The sequence below is a fragment of the Megalops cyprinoides genome, chromosome 21 (genome assembly GCF_013368585.1).
Source record: "Megalops cyprinoides isolate fMegCyp1 chromosome 21, fMegCyp1.pri, whole genome shotgun sequence".
NCBI classification, from domain to species: Eukaryota; Metazoa; Chordata; class Actinopteri; order Elopiformes; family Megalopidae; genus Megalops; species Megalops cyprinoides.
In genome coordinates, this window is record NC_050603.1 from 4,305,250 (window position 1) to 4,321,229 (window position 15,980).

Consider the following 15,980-nt stretch of genomic DNA (forward strand, 5'->3'; position numbering starts at 1 on the left):
TTTGATTGGATACTGGTCACAGGAAACGCCTGGGATTCTATAACTCACAAAGTATTACAGGCGTCTGTCACATCTGCCGGTGTGCGGTTACAGTACTCTAGCTTACAATGAATGACCACTGCTGCTACGGGATCACAGAGTCCCTCACTCTTACTGATCCAGCCTTACTGGTCAAGGCTTATCATGGGGTCTTTGTCTGGGAAGGTACACACAATGTGCACTTAGGCTCTCACATAACCCATCTGATTAAGCTGTAATGTAATACTGAAGACAGTGGCAGAGCACAGAATGAGCAGGAGGTGATGTTGTGCTCCTGGTGTACTGGTGTATAGTGCGGAAGAATGAGCTGGGCTTCAGGGGATCTGACTCACCTGGGCTTGGGCACCTGGTCCTCGGGCACAGGCGTCCACGCCGACTCGCTGCTCTTCTGCTCCTTGAACTTCCCGTTGAAGACCCTCTCGATGTCGTCCATGTAAAAGGCGCAGACTGCCGAGCCGGTGATGCTGAGGGACAGGCGGACAGACAGACGGAGTTCAGGGAGCGGGCCTTCAGGCCTTTCCCAGAGGCATGTGGGTAATAACAGGGGCCTCCACTCTACTTTTACACAGCGTCTCTGTGAAAGCGCACAGCTTTGTCTGTACGTGATCAGATGGTGCGCGACTGTTCATCTTTTTAACGGCGCCTTAATGTTTTATTTACTGTATAACAGATATCCATCGCCCGAGCAGCTTTACCGGCTCGCATCGGGAATGTTATCCATTTGTGCAGCTGGATATTTCCTGGGGCAAACCAGCCTAAGTGCCTTGCTCGATCACAGCACCCAGAATTCAATCAGTTCCCAAGCCACTGTCACGCTGCCACTTCACATAGTGAGTAAGTGTTCACAACTACAGTACCAGTCAAAAGTTTGGACACACATTTTTCTTACCTATTTTTTCCTATTTTCCACATTTTAGAATAATAGTAAAGTCATCGAAAGAATAAAATAACACAAATGGACCTTTGCAGTGACCAAAAAACAAATCAAAACTTGTACTTTAGATTGCTCAAAATGTGCCAAAAATATATATATTGTTTAAATTAAAGATTTATTTGGAAAGAAATTCATGCTTAGACACCAACTTCACTATTTCTATTTGTATAGGAAATGTCAAGCATTTAAGCATAGATTAAGTCTTTAGATCAAAATGTCTTTGAATGAATGTTTCCCATTAGCTTAATCAAGTATGTCCAACCTTTTGACTGGTACTGCATATATTCAAGAGCTAAGCTCTTGCTGTCTGCATTCAGTACGGCTGACGCCGTCTTGCCGTCTTTCCCAGCATGCCCCTGGGCGGGTCAGCTGACCTGTTGGCCTGGGTGGTGAACACGCCCACCACGGCGGGCCGGCCGTTGATCTGAAGGACGTTGGTCAGCGACTGCAGCACGTCGAAGTAGAAGAAGGAGTCGCCCGGTACTGAGCAGTTGAGCCGGGCCTTCAGGAAGGAGGTCCAGTAGCGCTCCAGAACCCGGGGTGAGCCGCCGTTGTCGTTCTTACAGACCCGGGCCACCCGGGAGAAGACCACCTGGGGGGGGGGGGGGGGTAACAGGCATGTGGTCACTATGGTTACGCTATACATTTTAAAAAGGCAACCCACAGTTGAACTACTTACTGAAAACATTACCAAGTTTAGTTTGCTATTGTCACTTAACCTGGATCGCCCAACTGGAGCGTAGAATGTTATGTTTCAAGTAGAAATAGATTCTGGCAGCATTTGAAAGCAAACAAAGACAGTTTTCAGCTGGATGACCTTTAAATTACATTACATTATTGTCATTTAGCAGATGCTCTTATTCAGAGAGACTTACATAGGTTACAGTGTTACATATGGCCCATTCATACAGCTGGATATTTACTGAGGCAATTTTGGGTTAAGTACCTTGCCCAAGGGTACAAAGTCAGTACCCCAGCGGGGAAGTGAACCGCAACCTTTCACCTGTGAGCTGCACTCATTACCATTACACCACAGTGCCGCTAGTTAAATGATCCAGCCATGGGGTTTCTTAGTGTCTCAAGGCACTCAACATTTCAGCATCCTGTCAGCTGTGTATACGAGGCCCCAACAGCCCGACCACTTCGTCCTGTGCTTGCCATTCTCTTACCTTCCCGAGGGTGGTGTACTCCACAGCGATCTCACTCAGGAAGAAGTACACATAGTTCCCATACTCTATCGCATGGAGAAAGTGGGGCTCTGGAACAAAGGCCATGCAAAGACGTATTTGGACACATGCCTACAGTTTTGTGATCTTATTTATTCATAAAAAAGCAGTAATATTACATAGAAATTAAGTGGCCTTAACCCCATATGGGATGGAGCTTGTGGGGCTAAATTTTGACTGATCTGAACCAATCAAAATGCTTTGCTCTCCACAGCAAAATGCTGTGATTGGTCTAAATCACTGAGTCTCAGAAAGCACATCATTACATTACATTAGATTTATTTAGCAGACACTCTTCTCCTGAGCCATTTCCACAACAGAAGAACAGAAGCGTATCCATTCAAGCTCAATGAGCAAGTGCCAAACCATGATAACCCCGCCCACATACTTCAACCCTCCACTGTGCTCTTTCATTGGACGGCTCCAGGTCATGTGACTCACCTCGCAGCCACTTGGAGTCGTACTTGACGGTGCGCAGGACGGGACTGCCCTCCCCCAAACTGCGGTAGATCACCGCGTCGCTCGCTAAGAAGTCCGTCATGGTGGCTGAGTAGAAATTGCCCCCTGTTGGATAAAAAAAGAGCCATTTTGAACCTCTGAAACCTGCAATCAACCTTCGAGACCTCTTTTGCTGATGGCAAGAGTCTCCCTTGTGTATCTGCCACCTTTTACCACCCGAGCCACTTAAGTGAAACTGACACAAAACAAGGTCCTCTGCTGAATAATTCTAAGCATAACGTCTATGTCTGTATCACGGCCGCATGCTTACCTTAGCGCTGTATCATATCTTAATGGTTTAACATGCGTTAGTGGATATTCTGCACCTATACCTTTACTCTCCCAGCTGTGACGATATGGACTATGTATATCCACACTGCAGCCATAGAGACCTTTTAAACTGCTCTGATTAATAATGTCGTTGTTGTTATTATATAACATTATTACTACTACTACTAGTAATAATAATAATAATAATAATAATAACATAGTGCTCAGCCCCTAAGCTCTGATGTTAATCACTGACCTCCCCCCCCAAAATCCCACACAACCCCAAACGTTCACCTGCACTGTATGTATCTGGCCCTAAAGGCCTTTAGAATCACTCTGCTTAAGAGTGTGATGATAATGATGATGATAATAACAGTGTACCTAGCACACATGACAGGCTAAGGGCTGAGCAGCACATGATAATCACTGACCCCCTTTCCCCCCCAATAAAAAGCTCACCTGCGAAGAGGCCCACGTTGGACTGGCGGGACTCAAAGGGACAGCGGGCCTGGCCCAGCACCTCCTCCCCGTCCTGTTCCAGGGAGGACATCTGAAAGAGGGCCGGAGAGCGGACGCCGCTGGGGTCAGAATCTCATACCCGCCCACTCTCACAGTGCCACAGCAGGGAATTAGAGCTGGCAGAATGAGCTGCCTTTTTTAATGGGGCTCCTCACTGCGTGGATCATACTGTCATCCGCAAAGCCCGTTAAAAGCTTTAACTTAAAGAGACGGGGAAGAATGAACTACAACCCACACTGGCCACAGTTTGCTGAGTAATATTACTCAATGGACCCATAAAATATTACTCTTCTACCACTTTGTTTTAATTAAATTTGTGCCTTTCTGTTCTTTTTATTCTGTCTTTGCATTATTTAGTAGCAGTGGCTTTATCCAGTGCCAATTTCATGGCTATTTTATGCATTACCTCTTTATACAGAGGAACTCTTAGTTTCAAGTCTATAATATAAGTGATAAGGACCTTCATACTACAGAATAAGGGCCTTTGTTAGAGGGTCCAACAGCAGTGCCCCATTTGGGATTCAAACCCTCGCAAGTCCAGGTCCCCCACAACTGCTGCTGGTTGCCCTATGTCCACCCCACCGCAGAGAAAAAGCCGAGTGAGAGGCTGAGTTATTATACTCCTGCGTTGTGAGAAACCAGATACGTCCCACGACCACCATAGTCCTTCCAGCGGCTGTTCCGACAGGATTGTTAGCAAGGCGGTAAGCCATAAATCTCTGTGGCGACCGTAGAGAGGATGCTGTTGGGCAGGAGAGGTGGCTGGGAGGAAAGGGGGGGGGGGCGTTTAGGAGCTGCCAACAGTTGACCATCCGGACAGGGCAACAGCTGTTCAGTTGTTCGCCTGCACATTAATTACAGAGCCGTGTCACCAGCCCAGCGGGACTCTATCTGTAACAGACTGGCGTTCTGACCCCTCGACTGTTTCTGGCCCAAAGCTGAGTAGTGAAACATAAACAGCATCCAGCTTACTGCTCTCATCCCCCGATTCCTGATCCACCCCCGCCCCCCCGGCCCCAAATCATCTTATATTACCCACAATGCACTGTGCTACTGCATCCCATGAAGTAAACACAGCCACCCCCCCCGAATCTCTTCCCCCAAGACTGTATGTCCTTTCAAAGAACGTCACGTATAAATAACGCAATATGAAATATGCCGTCTGACGTTCCTCCCGTTTCTCCAGGTGGTCGTTGGGTCGGCTCTCGCCAAAGCGGAAGAGAGAAAGAATGCGGCCCTGTATTATGAATTATCCAGCTCTCTCCACAGGCCCTGAAAAATTTACGGTGGTGCTGCAGTGAGGTCTCTGTTCTGGGGAACAGATTGTGTCGACTCCTGGTTGACTCCTGGCTGCTTTTAGGATTTAAAAGACTCCAGACCTCTCTTCCCCAGGCCCGAAAAAGGCATCTGTTAACCAACCGAATGTCTCTGGCCTCGTGTGACCTGGCTGCAGGATGACCTAAGAGACCAAACTTGATCATAACTGAATAACTGACCCCAGGAACGCGCGTGCGCTTGTAAAAAGCGTATTTTATGTGTTGTCAAGGGCAATCAAACTCAGGCGAGAGACATTTGAGTGTCTGCAGCGGTAAAGGTGAAGCTAGTCATTTCCAGATTTTTTTGTCCAGGCAACCTTTTGCAGTAATCAATCCCCCTTAATTCTTCAACGCCAGGAAACAGATTTCTGAACAGACCTCCGGTCGTCATGCCAATGCGTTGCTATGACAGCCTCTGTCTGCCCGTGTGCCATCCAGCTCCCCCCCACACCCTCTCCCTCTCTCCTCTCGCTCGCCCGGGGCAGGCTGGCATGTTTCAGAGGTTGTTCGATTTGCCCTTTACTCGGGTGTGGCCCATCAGTTCTCCCACCGGGGTCGTGGACAGGATTATGATTTTGAGAACCAGACAGACGGGCGGTGTCTGTGTTTACCCACTCCCCCCTCACCACCTCCCCCCTGCCTCGACCTCAACCGACCCATGCTTGCGAACGTGACTTTCAACAAAAGGGGAAGGTTTACTCGCAAATCCAATAAACGCCCATGACCAGCTGATTTAACCTCATATATCATTAGCCGTGATTCCGTTAAGGTTAATGCAGACAAGGCATGCGAGCGAGCGTGCATTCAGCATGTAAACACTTCTCCTCCCGAAGAGTGAGGCGAGGAAGGTCGTCTCGTTCGAGTTAAATGCGCACTCCACCCGTTTCCATTGAGCCCGCGCCTCTGTTTTACCACGTCGGCTATCGAGACTCAACCCGCGCACCTCTAATGGGAACACAGCCACTTATTCCTTTGGAGAGATTATTAAACGCCACAGTAATCTGCCATGACTCAGCCCATTTGCAGATGCCCTACAATAAAAAAATGACACTCTCCCCTGGGTCAGGCACTTCACAAACACTCCTTGCAGTGACAATGGACCAGTGTCCAGCAAATAACAGCTACATAAAATGGGAAATTACTGTTTTGAAACTTTTGTTTAAGAGAGAAGTGCCGATATTTCTGTATCAGAAGTTAAACTGCACCTAGCCTTAGGCTGTCCTCTGAAGAGACATGTGCGGTCTACGTTTACATTAAAAATCAAAGTTGTACACTGAACTGCAGCTTACAATTGATTAAGTTTTCTTAAAATGATCCTCAGGGAGAGTATGCAATTGGATGGCACTTACCTTGGCCTCATTTCTTGGCAAGTGCAACCAAGTGCTTTCCCTGGGTGCTGTTCTTACAGTAGGACTATCAAAGTGATCCTTTTTAAATACAGTTTATCCGTGATTTCAATGCAGGGGTGAGATGAAGGGTTTGGGAGCGGGGGGCGGCCTACCTTGTAGTTGCGGCAGGTGGGGTTGAAGGCGTTGGTCCCACAGGCGAACAGCGTCTCGTCGTTGCGGGGAACCAGCACTTTGATGTAGTTGTAGCACTCGTCCTGCACAAACAGCACCCCGGGGGTTTCAGAAGGTGACACACAACTGGCTGCTGTCATAACACATGTCTGCCTGACTGCAGGGGGAGGGGGGGGGGGGGGGGGGGGGGGCTTGTGTCTGGAGATTCCTGTCATGTCCAGGCCTCTGCAGGCCTCCTGCTGAGCTTTCACGTCTCACTCACGGCCCCCGCTGGTGACAGCCGGGAGAGCAGTACTCACGCTGTTCTTCCCCCGCACGGTGCACTTCTCCACGTCCTTGGTCTTCCACGTCAGCTTCTGCAAGGCGCAAGAGAGAAGACTGGCTGCCAATCAGGCGAACGGACACTGCGGCCGTGATCAATCGATTCGATTTCATTGAATTTTAATGTGACGCTCCTCACAAAGGGACTGTCACAGCTTCAAAGAGCATATCACAGTAACATACAGTGAAAATAGCAAACACTTCTTTACCATCTACAATGAAAGTATAAAAATAATGTCAATCTGTATATAAAGTGAGATACATTTAAGCCAAGCTGTCCTGATGTCATACCAATCTATTAGGCCTACATATTATACTTGTACTACATACACTATTACTGTATATAATAATAATATTGTGAATCACACTATATGTGCATTTCTGTTTTATACAATAAGGAATTCTCTAGAGGAGGACAAAATAAGACTACGCTATATACATTATATATATATATTTTATATATATATATACACATACATATACATATACACACACACACACACGTAACCTTGCACAGTTGCAATGACTCTACATTCGTAGATGTGTGGAGTTCACAGTGAAGTTGGCCAGCGTACCTGTTGTGGGATAATCTGTTCATCAGAGGCACTGAGATTGATGGCAAACACGTGGTCCCTGTAAAAAAAAAAAAAAAAAAGGTAGGAAGGTTTGAGTCACGTGACCTATTTCCCCCCTCCCCTCTGGTGTTTTCCCTTCCCTACAGCTGAAGCGGCCAAAAGTTGAACCCTTCCCTGGTGCTCTCTCCTATAGCCCGCTTCCCCTCTGACTTCGTTTAGCAGCTCACCACTCCGCTCCATGCTAATGCATGCACCCGGGCCGAGCAATCAAAAACAGCCCGTGATTCACCAGCCTCAGTTAGTCAGCGGTAGGCGTTCCTCGCCAGAATTCGCGGAAAGCGAAGCCGTCTCACTCGAGTGAGACCGATCGGCCTGTGAACAGCATCCTAATCCATGCCGGACCGGCTCATTAGTAAGGAGAGAGCTCTCGGTTTGCGGTGAGGAGCTGCAGAGCTCCTCGTGGAAGCTTGATTACCGCGCGACGCTACACAACATTACAAAGGCTCGCTCTATACAGCCGCGGGCGGCGTTAGGGGAACGACTACATGTAACCCAGGTGATGCACTGAGCAAGCTCTAGGCCGAGCGATTAAGATAGGAACAAAGGTGGAGGATTAAAGAACCTGTGCTACAAAACAGATTTAAAACACAAGTGATCAGGACAGGAGATAACCACAGGGGAAGATTGTTCTCCCAGTGAATTCCAATTCACACATTCCACAAAAAAAGCACACACATAGCTGTATGCTAGCATGGATTTCAATGTTAACTGTTTGAGTTCACATACTTAATATGTTTTGACTTCGTATTATAGCCTTCCTTTTCATGCAAACGGAAGTCCGTGGGGCTGTATTAATGCCTCATAAGTACTGTTTCTGATGCTGTTACCACACTGTCACAGCTTGAATGGCTACACTTTATAGAAGAAACTGAACATAACTAAACTAAACATAAGCCTATAGAGATTTATGCCATTTCGAAACACCAACATGAATGATTTGATATTGTAGAATAAAGCATTGCAGTGGTGCTAACAGGCATCCAGCTCTAAGAATCAGGGATGGCATGTCCCTCTCTCCCCCTCGACTGACCCCGGGAGGCCCGTTCAGGCCGGGTGAAGGGGGGGTCTGGGTGAAGGGCGTTCTCGCGTTTTTGCTGACCTGGCTGCGATGTAGAGGATGTGGTTGATGCGCAGCATCCTCTGGAAGTCCAGGCCGAGCCGCGCCGTGTCGTTGTCCGACGTGAGGCCCTGGAAGCCGGGGTACAGGTGGGTGCCTGAGGGACAGAGAGAGGGAGACCGTCACCGTCGAACCAGCTGATCTGTTACAGAGTGCCTGAGCTTTCACATTACATTATTGTCATTTAGCAGACGCTCTTATCCAGAGTGAATTACACAGATTACAGTTTTTACATGTTATCCATTTTTATAGCTGGATATTTACAGAAGCAATTGTGGGCTAAGTACCTTACCCAAGCGTACAGCTGCAGCACCCCAGCGGGGTATCAAACCAGCAACTTTTCGGTTACTAGCTCAGTGGAGACTTTGCCATCTCAGTAACTGCACGCTAACGGATCTGCCCTGGGGAACTGGCTAGGTAGCTGGGCTTGTAACCAGAAAGTCGTGGGTTCAAATCCCTCCTGTTGTACTATTTTGCAAAGAACTTATCCTGATTTTTTTTCAGGATCTATCCAGCTGTATAAGTGGATAACTTGGAAAATGTGAGCTAGGACAGTCACCCTGGGTAACTTCTCAGACTTCAATCATAGCATGACGCCTGACGGGAGACACATTTAGCTACCAGCACACGAAGAAAACACCCCGGTCTGCTCAACCAGGACTCAAACTCACCCTGGCTCCATTAGTGGACATCAGCGCTGCTATCAGACCTGTGCACACATTGACCTCAAGTATGACAAATTCCCCCAAAAAATATCGAAATGCATACCGGAGAGTGGCCTTTAATCTGCCCGCCACGATCCTGTACTCCCTCTGGCGGACATGCCGTCCGACTCGTTAATGAAGTCATCTTGTCACTATACGGGCTCGCGACGAGACAGAAATTCACATTCTGGTCATGCGCTCTTTGCGGACTCCGGGCCGCTCTTCGCTCGGAAGTCCTGACTCATTTATGAAAGGTTAAGCACAGAGGCCTTTAATAATCTGAGCCGTGCCGTGCCTGCAATGCGCGTTGCTATGGACAATAATACTAAGAGGGAGAGGATGGCTTCAGTTATTGCTTTATTAGACCAGGGAAATAAGATTAGATAAAGGCTGCCGGTCTGGCCGCTCTCGCACCAGGCCACTCAAATGAAACTGGGCCTGGACTTGGACCGCAATGCGGCTTGGCCTCGGCTTTGGATTTAAGCAACTTTTCATTTTTCCCTGTTACTTAAACAACGTTCTTTTTTCCCCTCCCCCTTTCCGCCGTAATTTCGATGAATGACGAACACACAGCCCCACGGAACCACTGCAACAAAAAAGAAACTTGCTTAATTTCGTTACACAGAACTGAAGGATGAATCACCATGCGGTCAGGTCCATTCCAGCATGGCTATAGATTCGTTTTTTTGGTCAACGGAATTCATTTAGAAGCAAAATGCAAGAAAAGGGTAAGAAAGGAAAACCTGATTACTGGAGTCCCGGACTGAATATGTCCTAATTAAATTGATAAGGCATTAGCTTGGCCCTTCAGAGAGACTCTGGGCCACAGTGCATTCAGTGTGGTGCAGGACGAGCAGCCAAGCCTCTGACGGAGTTAAGTGAATAAAATTGGAGTCAAACAATCAGTAATTACAGTGCTGCATTTCTTGGCAGGAGCCCGCCACACTTTCACCTCATCTCGGCGAAATCGCCCCTAACCACCGTTATCAGCCCGTCATGGCAACATCGTTTTTGAGCTCGCAAACGGGACATTTCGCCGGGTTAAACTGTCCCATTTCCCCTGCCAAAGTGCTTCCAAATTCGCGTTCAATCGGCGGTGCCATTCCGCACGAGTGCCTGTCAGGCACAGTGTGACGCACAGAGTCCGTGGGGTGAAGCCAGCGCCAGAGAACGCTCCTAATCTGGACCGAATTCTACCAGAACTGTGAATCCCCATACTGGAAGTGAAGTAGAGTCAGCTTTGGAGTGGAAACTGCACATCAGGATAGGACAGATAAAGGGACTTAAATTCACTCTACTGCCTGTTATGAGGAATGTGCTTCTTAACCACTCAAATACTGCTTTCCCCTTCCGCGTTATCTGAATACACACCCCGTAAACACAAACATACATTGTCACAACACATAGCTCTTTGATAAAGACATCTATTCCCCCAGACAACAGAACACACGGTGATGTAATGAGTTTGCACCACTGCCGCTCCGAGCACACAGAGCCACTACAATTACCCTGTGATTGCACCTCACCGCTGTGATTGCACAGTGCCATCATAATTACTCCACTATCCCCATGTTTGCACCACTGCCAGACCCATAATAAGAAAGGAGTGAAATGCTTTGAAATGGAACTGAAATCAGTGTGAACCCCGAAAATGAACCGACTCCCATTCCCTGCCCGGTTATTTCGGTACTTGCATCTCCTGTGTCTTTTTTTTTAATGCTCGATCTCTGTGTGCTTCGTGACCGGTGCTGAGGCAGGTGCTGTATCTCCAGGCTGCTGTGTAGGGGGGGTGGGGGGGGAGCTTCTTGTGTGGAAAGCTAATCAGGGTGGGGGAGCAAAACAGCAGCCACACGTCCAGCTAATGGATCTGCTGGGTCAGGAGATGAGAAGCGGAGGACTGAACTGCATTAATGCGCTCGGAGGATGAAGAGAGATGGAGAGACGGAGCTCTCATACTCTCCGTGTGCCATCGCACTCAGTATGGGCAGCCTCTCTTCTCTCTCTCTCTCAACTGTATCAGTACAGCGTCTCTCTCTCTACTGAACCTGTCCAGCTACCCCCCCCCCCTCTCTCTCTCAACTACATCAGTACAGCCTCTCTCTCTCTACTGAATCTGTACAGCCTCTCTCTCTCTACTGAATCTGTACAGCCTCTCTCTCCCTCTCTCTCTCTCCCTCTCTACTACATCAGTACAGCCTCTCTCTCGCTACTGAATCTGTACAGCCTCTCTCTCTCTCTCTCCCTCTCTCTCAACTACATCAGTACAGCCTCTCTCTCTCTCTACTGAATCTGTACAGCCTCTCTCTCCCTCTCTCTCTCTCTCTCTCTACTACATCAGTACAGCCTCTCTCTTGCTACTGAATTTGTACAGCCTCTCTCTCCCTCTCTCTCTCTCCCTCTCTACTACATCAGTACAGCCTCTCTCTCGCTACTGAATCTGTACAGCCTCTCTCTCTCTCTCTCTCCCTCTCTCTCAACTACATCAGTACAGCCTCTCTCTCTCTCTACTGAATCTGTACAGCCTCTCTCTCCCTCTCTCTCTCTCTCTCTCTCTCTCTCTACTACATCAGTACAGCCTCTCTCTTGCTACTGAATTTGTACAGCCTCTCTCTCCCTCTCTCTCTCTCTCTCTCTCAACTACATCAGTACAGCCTCTCTCTCCCTCTCTCAAATACACCAGTGCAATCTCTCTCTACTGAATCTGTACAGCCTCCCTCTCTCTTTTTCTCTCAACTGTATCTATACAGCTTCTCCCTCTCTCTTTCTCTCAACTGAATCTGAACAGCTCATCTCTCTTTCTTCCCCTTTCTCTTCCTCCTTCTTTCTCTTCCCCTTTCTCTGGCTCTTCCTCTCCCTCCATGTCTCCTTCCTTCTCTTCATCCTTCTCCTCACTCTCTCCTGACCCGGTGTCTCTTCCTCACTCTTTCTCTTCCCCTTCCTCCAGCTCGTTTTCTCCCTCTTTCTCTCCTGCTCCCCATCTCCCATCTCTCCCTCATCTCTCTCTCTCCTTCTGTGCCTCAGAGCCTCTACTCTGACACGCCCTGGTGAGGCCCTGGTCCTCTGCCCTGCCTCCCCTCCCAGTGGCGTCTCTGGCTGGAGCGTTTTTTTTTTTTGGGGGGGGGGGGGGGGGGGGGGGGGGGGTGAGCAAACCCCCCAAGCCATGCTCTTCCAATTAATGCAAATGGAGAAATTATTCCCTCTGAAGGCTCCATGCATTACGGTGCATTAGGGACACCTCGGAGAGCTCTGCATCCCTGCCACTCACTGAAATGGGTGAAAAATGGCCCTCATTATGCCTCTCATCCACTTTCAGCGTGGCTATTTCCATCCCCATTATGCTATATTTTATTCTGTATATAAATCCTCCCCCAAAGTAGGGCCCCCATTACGTAAGGATCAATTAGGGGCCTGTTAATTAATTAACGAGGTGCCGGAACCCGCAGCCCGATGCAGGATGTAGGAGATGAGATAGGATTGCTGTAACGGGTTCCCCGTGGGTTCCCGGCTCGAGCCACGGCGTCCGCTCTGTCATTGAGGGAGATTAAACTGGTAAGCTGCCCAAGTTTTCAGCACACCTATACTCTCTGGCTGTACATGAAGGAATCTCACATGAAAAGAACCAATCCCCATCTCCCACACACACACAAACGCATGTACGCACGCACGCACGCCTGCACACACACACACACGCGCCATTCCTCTCAAACCCTTGCATCGCGGCGTACTCACGTTGCCTGCTGACGATGCTGATTGGCTCCAGGTCCCTGGGGAAGGGTGTGGCCGTGGCGGAGACAGACAGCAGGGAGGTGGCGAGGGCGAGGGTCAGCACCAGGAGCAGCCTTGCGTCCAAGGTGGGTGTCATGGTGACGGTGGGGATGGGGGAGAGAGGGGCCAGGGAGGGGCGTGGGATGGAAGATGTCCTGCTGAAGTCTAGGTCAGGGTATCATCACAGACAGCCACCTGAGTGTGATCAGAGAGATGGAGAAAGAAGCTTAGAGGGGGGCATTCACTCCAAGCACAGAAAGAGAGAATATTCACTAGACCAGCATCTCACTCCCCCTTCCATTTCCTACCTGTATTATTAAACTCATGAATAATTCAGTTTCAGAAACACAGGTAAACACTGCCCCGACAGCACCAAGCCAAAACGGTGCGTATTTTGAATTAGTGTCCTACCACATGTTATCTAACAAAGCACACACTATTAAGGAAAGGGTGCCTGTGTAACATAATGGAAAGGCAATTTGGATGGCTGGGTCTGACTAAAGCAGCTGACGGGCGACCCTAAGAGAACCGCTCTGAGGTGCTGAAACGCGCCGCAGACAGAGCCGTCGACCGCATGTTTTATTCATGGGAGCCACCTTCAGAGGGACGCCGGGGAGCAAGCGGAGGTCTGATTAGCATTCGGTGTTAATGAAGACGTGGCGGGCGTCAGGACCCACAGTTACAGGAGCAGATGTCCGCTGCCTTTCACGTGAGCGCTGTCATGATTTACCGCCATGCTTTCACAGGTGACCTCACATGACTACTGGCTCACCTGCCTCCTTCACTCACACTGTGGTCTTTCACAGGTGATTTCAAACGGCTACCATCTGTTGTGATCCCATAACCTACTCCAGTGATCCTTCACAGTAGAGTGCACGTGATCACTGCCTTGTACCCTTATCCTGTATACTTGTCTTTTATGACCTCACACCATTATTTTTGCCTGGCTTCCTTCACTCAGAGACTCAGGTAAGCTGACAAGTTAACTGCTTTGAAAGATGGTGATCTTTCACAGGTACAATAACATAATAATAACTGTCTTATACACTGGTATTTCACAGGTGAGTTCACACAACTGCTGTCCTGCCCCTCTGAAGAAAAGCACCACTAATTCCTCTCCACACAGGTAGATAGGGCACAGTGTCCTGATTTTGGGAGAAGCGTCTTCAAAAAAACAAAAAAAGGAAAAAGGAACAGCCCCTGTCCAAGGTCAAGCTGTGACTCTGGGCAACGTTTATTTCGGTGAAACTATTAATTAGTCATGCGGCATGGGACTGAGTCCAGATGGTCTCACAATGCTAATGTCAACATCTGCTTCTTCCTCTGCTAACGGATGCAGGCAGACTGATGACACAGGAGCAGCTAAAGTAAAGGTTAAACTGTGTTGCTGGGGCTGAAGCTGGTGGGTCCGTGATGTAAGAAGGTACTGCAATCTGGGGAAGACCACTCCTGGTGTCCGGGGTCTTTGCGTGGGGGCGAGAGACACATTAACATTCTGGAGTTAAGGAGACGGAACCAAAGTAAACAGGGACCTGAACCGTCATCAGTATTAATTAACATGCAGCCTCATTCGGATTCCGCAGCCGTTAGCGGAGAGGTCAGGCAGTAATCTCGCAGCCATAGATTAAAAGGATTAGCTCTGCTCCGGTTAACGCCGTGAATGACAACCGCCTCCCTCCCTCGTGGCACGGCGTGGTACACCGCCGGGTGACGGATGGACCGGGACCCGAGGCGGCGGCCTCTCGACGGACGCAGAGACGCGGCGGCCGGCGGAACACAGAAAACGGGAGGCGGGGGGTGCGCGGTGACTTCCTGTCACGTCCCTGCCACCGAGGAAGAGAGCTTAACAGCACTGCAGACATCCAGCCGGCAGCGGCTTATGCGAGAGCCTGTGCAAGCCAGGCTCCAGACGCATCATATCCCCGGCATGTTGACCTTTCGTGAGACACGAGGAGCCGGAGAGATAACATTTCCTTTTTTTTGTGGAGAGCTGTCGGCACAGAGCTGCAAAGAGCTTGAGGGGGGAAAAAAAAAAATCAAGAACTTGGAAATTCTCTCCTCTCCAATCACACGCCAGCATCCGATGCACAGCTGCTCTCCCGTCCAATCACAGACCGGCGTCAGGCGCGAACCTTCTCTCCTCTCCAATTACAGTTGTGATCACATATATATATATGCGCCATCTGCCCTTTCTCTCGCTGGAGCTGTGTTGTTACAGATTATTAATATTTATCTTGTCAAGATACAATTCTCTAGGGCACCTAACAAGGTTAAGGTGGTAATATGCACTAAATACATATCACAGGAACAAGAACAACAGTAATAGGTACAGAACAGCCAGACCTACAGTAAACAGACATCGAGATGAAAAATACTGGTAAAACGAAAACATGACAGTAAAAACACTCTGCCCAGCAATTATGCCTAAAAGCAACGTGCTTACATCAAAGAGAAGGGGATGCACAGACTAGCAATGACTTATAAAAGCAATGTTATGTTAAATCAAAGTCCAGACGGTGATCAGCAGCAGCAGCGCTAATTCGTATCACGCTAGATGCACAGTGACAGTGAAACCGGGGACTGGTGGTTGCCGTGGGAGATGGGGGAGGCTGACTCGCTCTTTCCTGCTCAGCTCAGGAGACCTCAAATCTACAAGGAGTGTTGCTAGGGCCAAACACCCCCCCCCCCCCCCCCCCCCCCCCCCCCCCCCCCCCCCCCCCCCCAATAACCTGCCCCCTCCCCGCCCACCGATGTGCTTTGGCGTCCAGTCCCTCACAGCAAATCAAACGTCTGTGTTTACCGACATACGGCCCCTGACCTCTTTCAAACTGCACCCCGATGGCAGAAGCTGTGCTCTCTGCGGTGATTTTCAGTGACAGAAGAGAGCAGCTGGTGCCATCCGTGGCCATCGGTGAACTCCTGTTGCCAGCCATCACCGGCTTCAGCAGCCTCCCTCTCTACCTCAGCTCCATCTCTTTTTTAATCAGCCGGGCTTTGCGAGGAGGAGGAGGAGGACAGTGGCCTGGCGTTATGACAGCCGCTGAGCGGACAGGAACCCCATTTATTCTGTCACTCTCTCTTCTCCTCCGTTCCCGTCTCTCCCTCTGAGACGCGGG

At 49.2% G+C, this 15,980-nt stretch overlaps 1 protein-coding gene and 1 long non-coding RNA gene across 2 annotated transcripts in view; both read right to left on the reverse strand.

The window, feature by feature from the left end:
- Positions 1 to 13,016, reverse strand: part of LOC118796345 (semaphorin-6D-like) — a 37,899-nt gene extending 24,883 nt beyond the window's left edge. Inside the window, exons 1-10 of the mRNA XM_036555179.1 lie at positions 12,829 to 13,016; positions 8,378 to 8,492; positions 7,219 to 7,276; positions 6,622 to 6,678; positions 6,304 to 6,405; positions 3,427 to 3,517; positions 2,641 to 2,763; positions 2,143 to 2,231; positions 1,348 to 1,565; positions 372 to 503 (exon numbers count right to left, since the gene is read on the reverse strand). Of these exons, the coding sequence (XP_036411072.1) occupies positions 372 to 503; positions 1,348 to 1,565; positions 2,143 to 2,231; positions 2,641 to 2,763; positions 3,427 to 3,517; positions 6,304 to 6,405; positions 6,622 to 6,678; positions 7,219 to 7,276; positions 8,378 to 8,492; positions 12,829 to 12,961 (1,118 nt within the window). The 5' untranslated portion in view covers positions 12,962 to 13,016. The remainder of the gene's footprint in view (positions 1 to 371; positions 504 to 1,347; positions 1,566 to 2,142; positions 2,232 to 2,640; positions 2,764 to 3,426; positions 3,518 to 6,303; positions 6,406 to 6,621; positions 6,679 to 7,218; positions 7,277 to 8,377; positions 8,493 to 12,828) is intronic.
- A 19-nt stretch (positions 13,017 to 13,035) lies between these two features.
- Positions 13,036 to 15,980, reverse strand: part of LOC118796346 — a 79,146-nt gene continuing 76,201 nt past the window's right edge. Inside the window, exon 4 of the long non-coding RNA XR_005005888.1 lies at positions 13,036 to 13,059. This is a non-coding gene — a long non-coding RNA (uncharacterized LOC118796346). The remainder of the gene's footprint in view (positions 13,060 to 15,980) is intronic.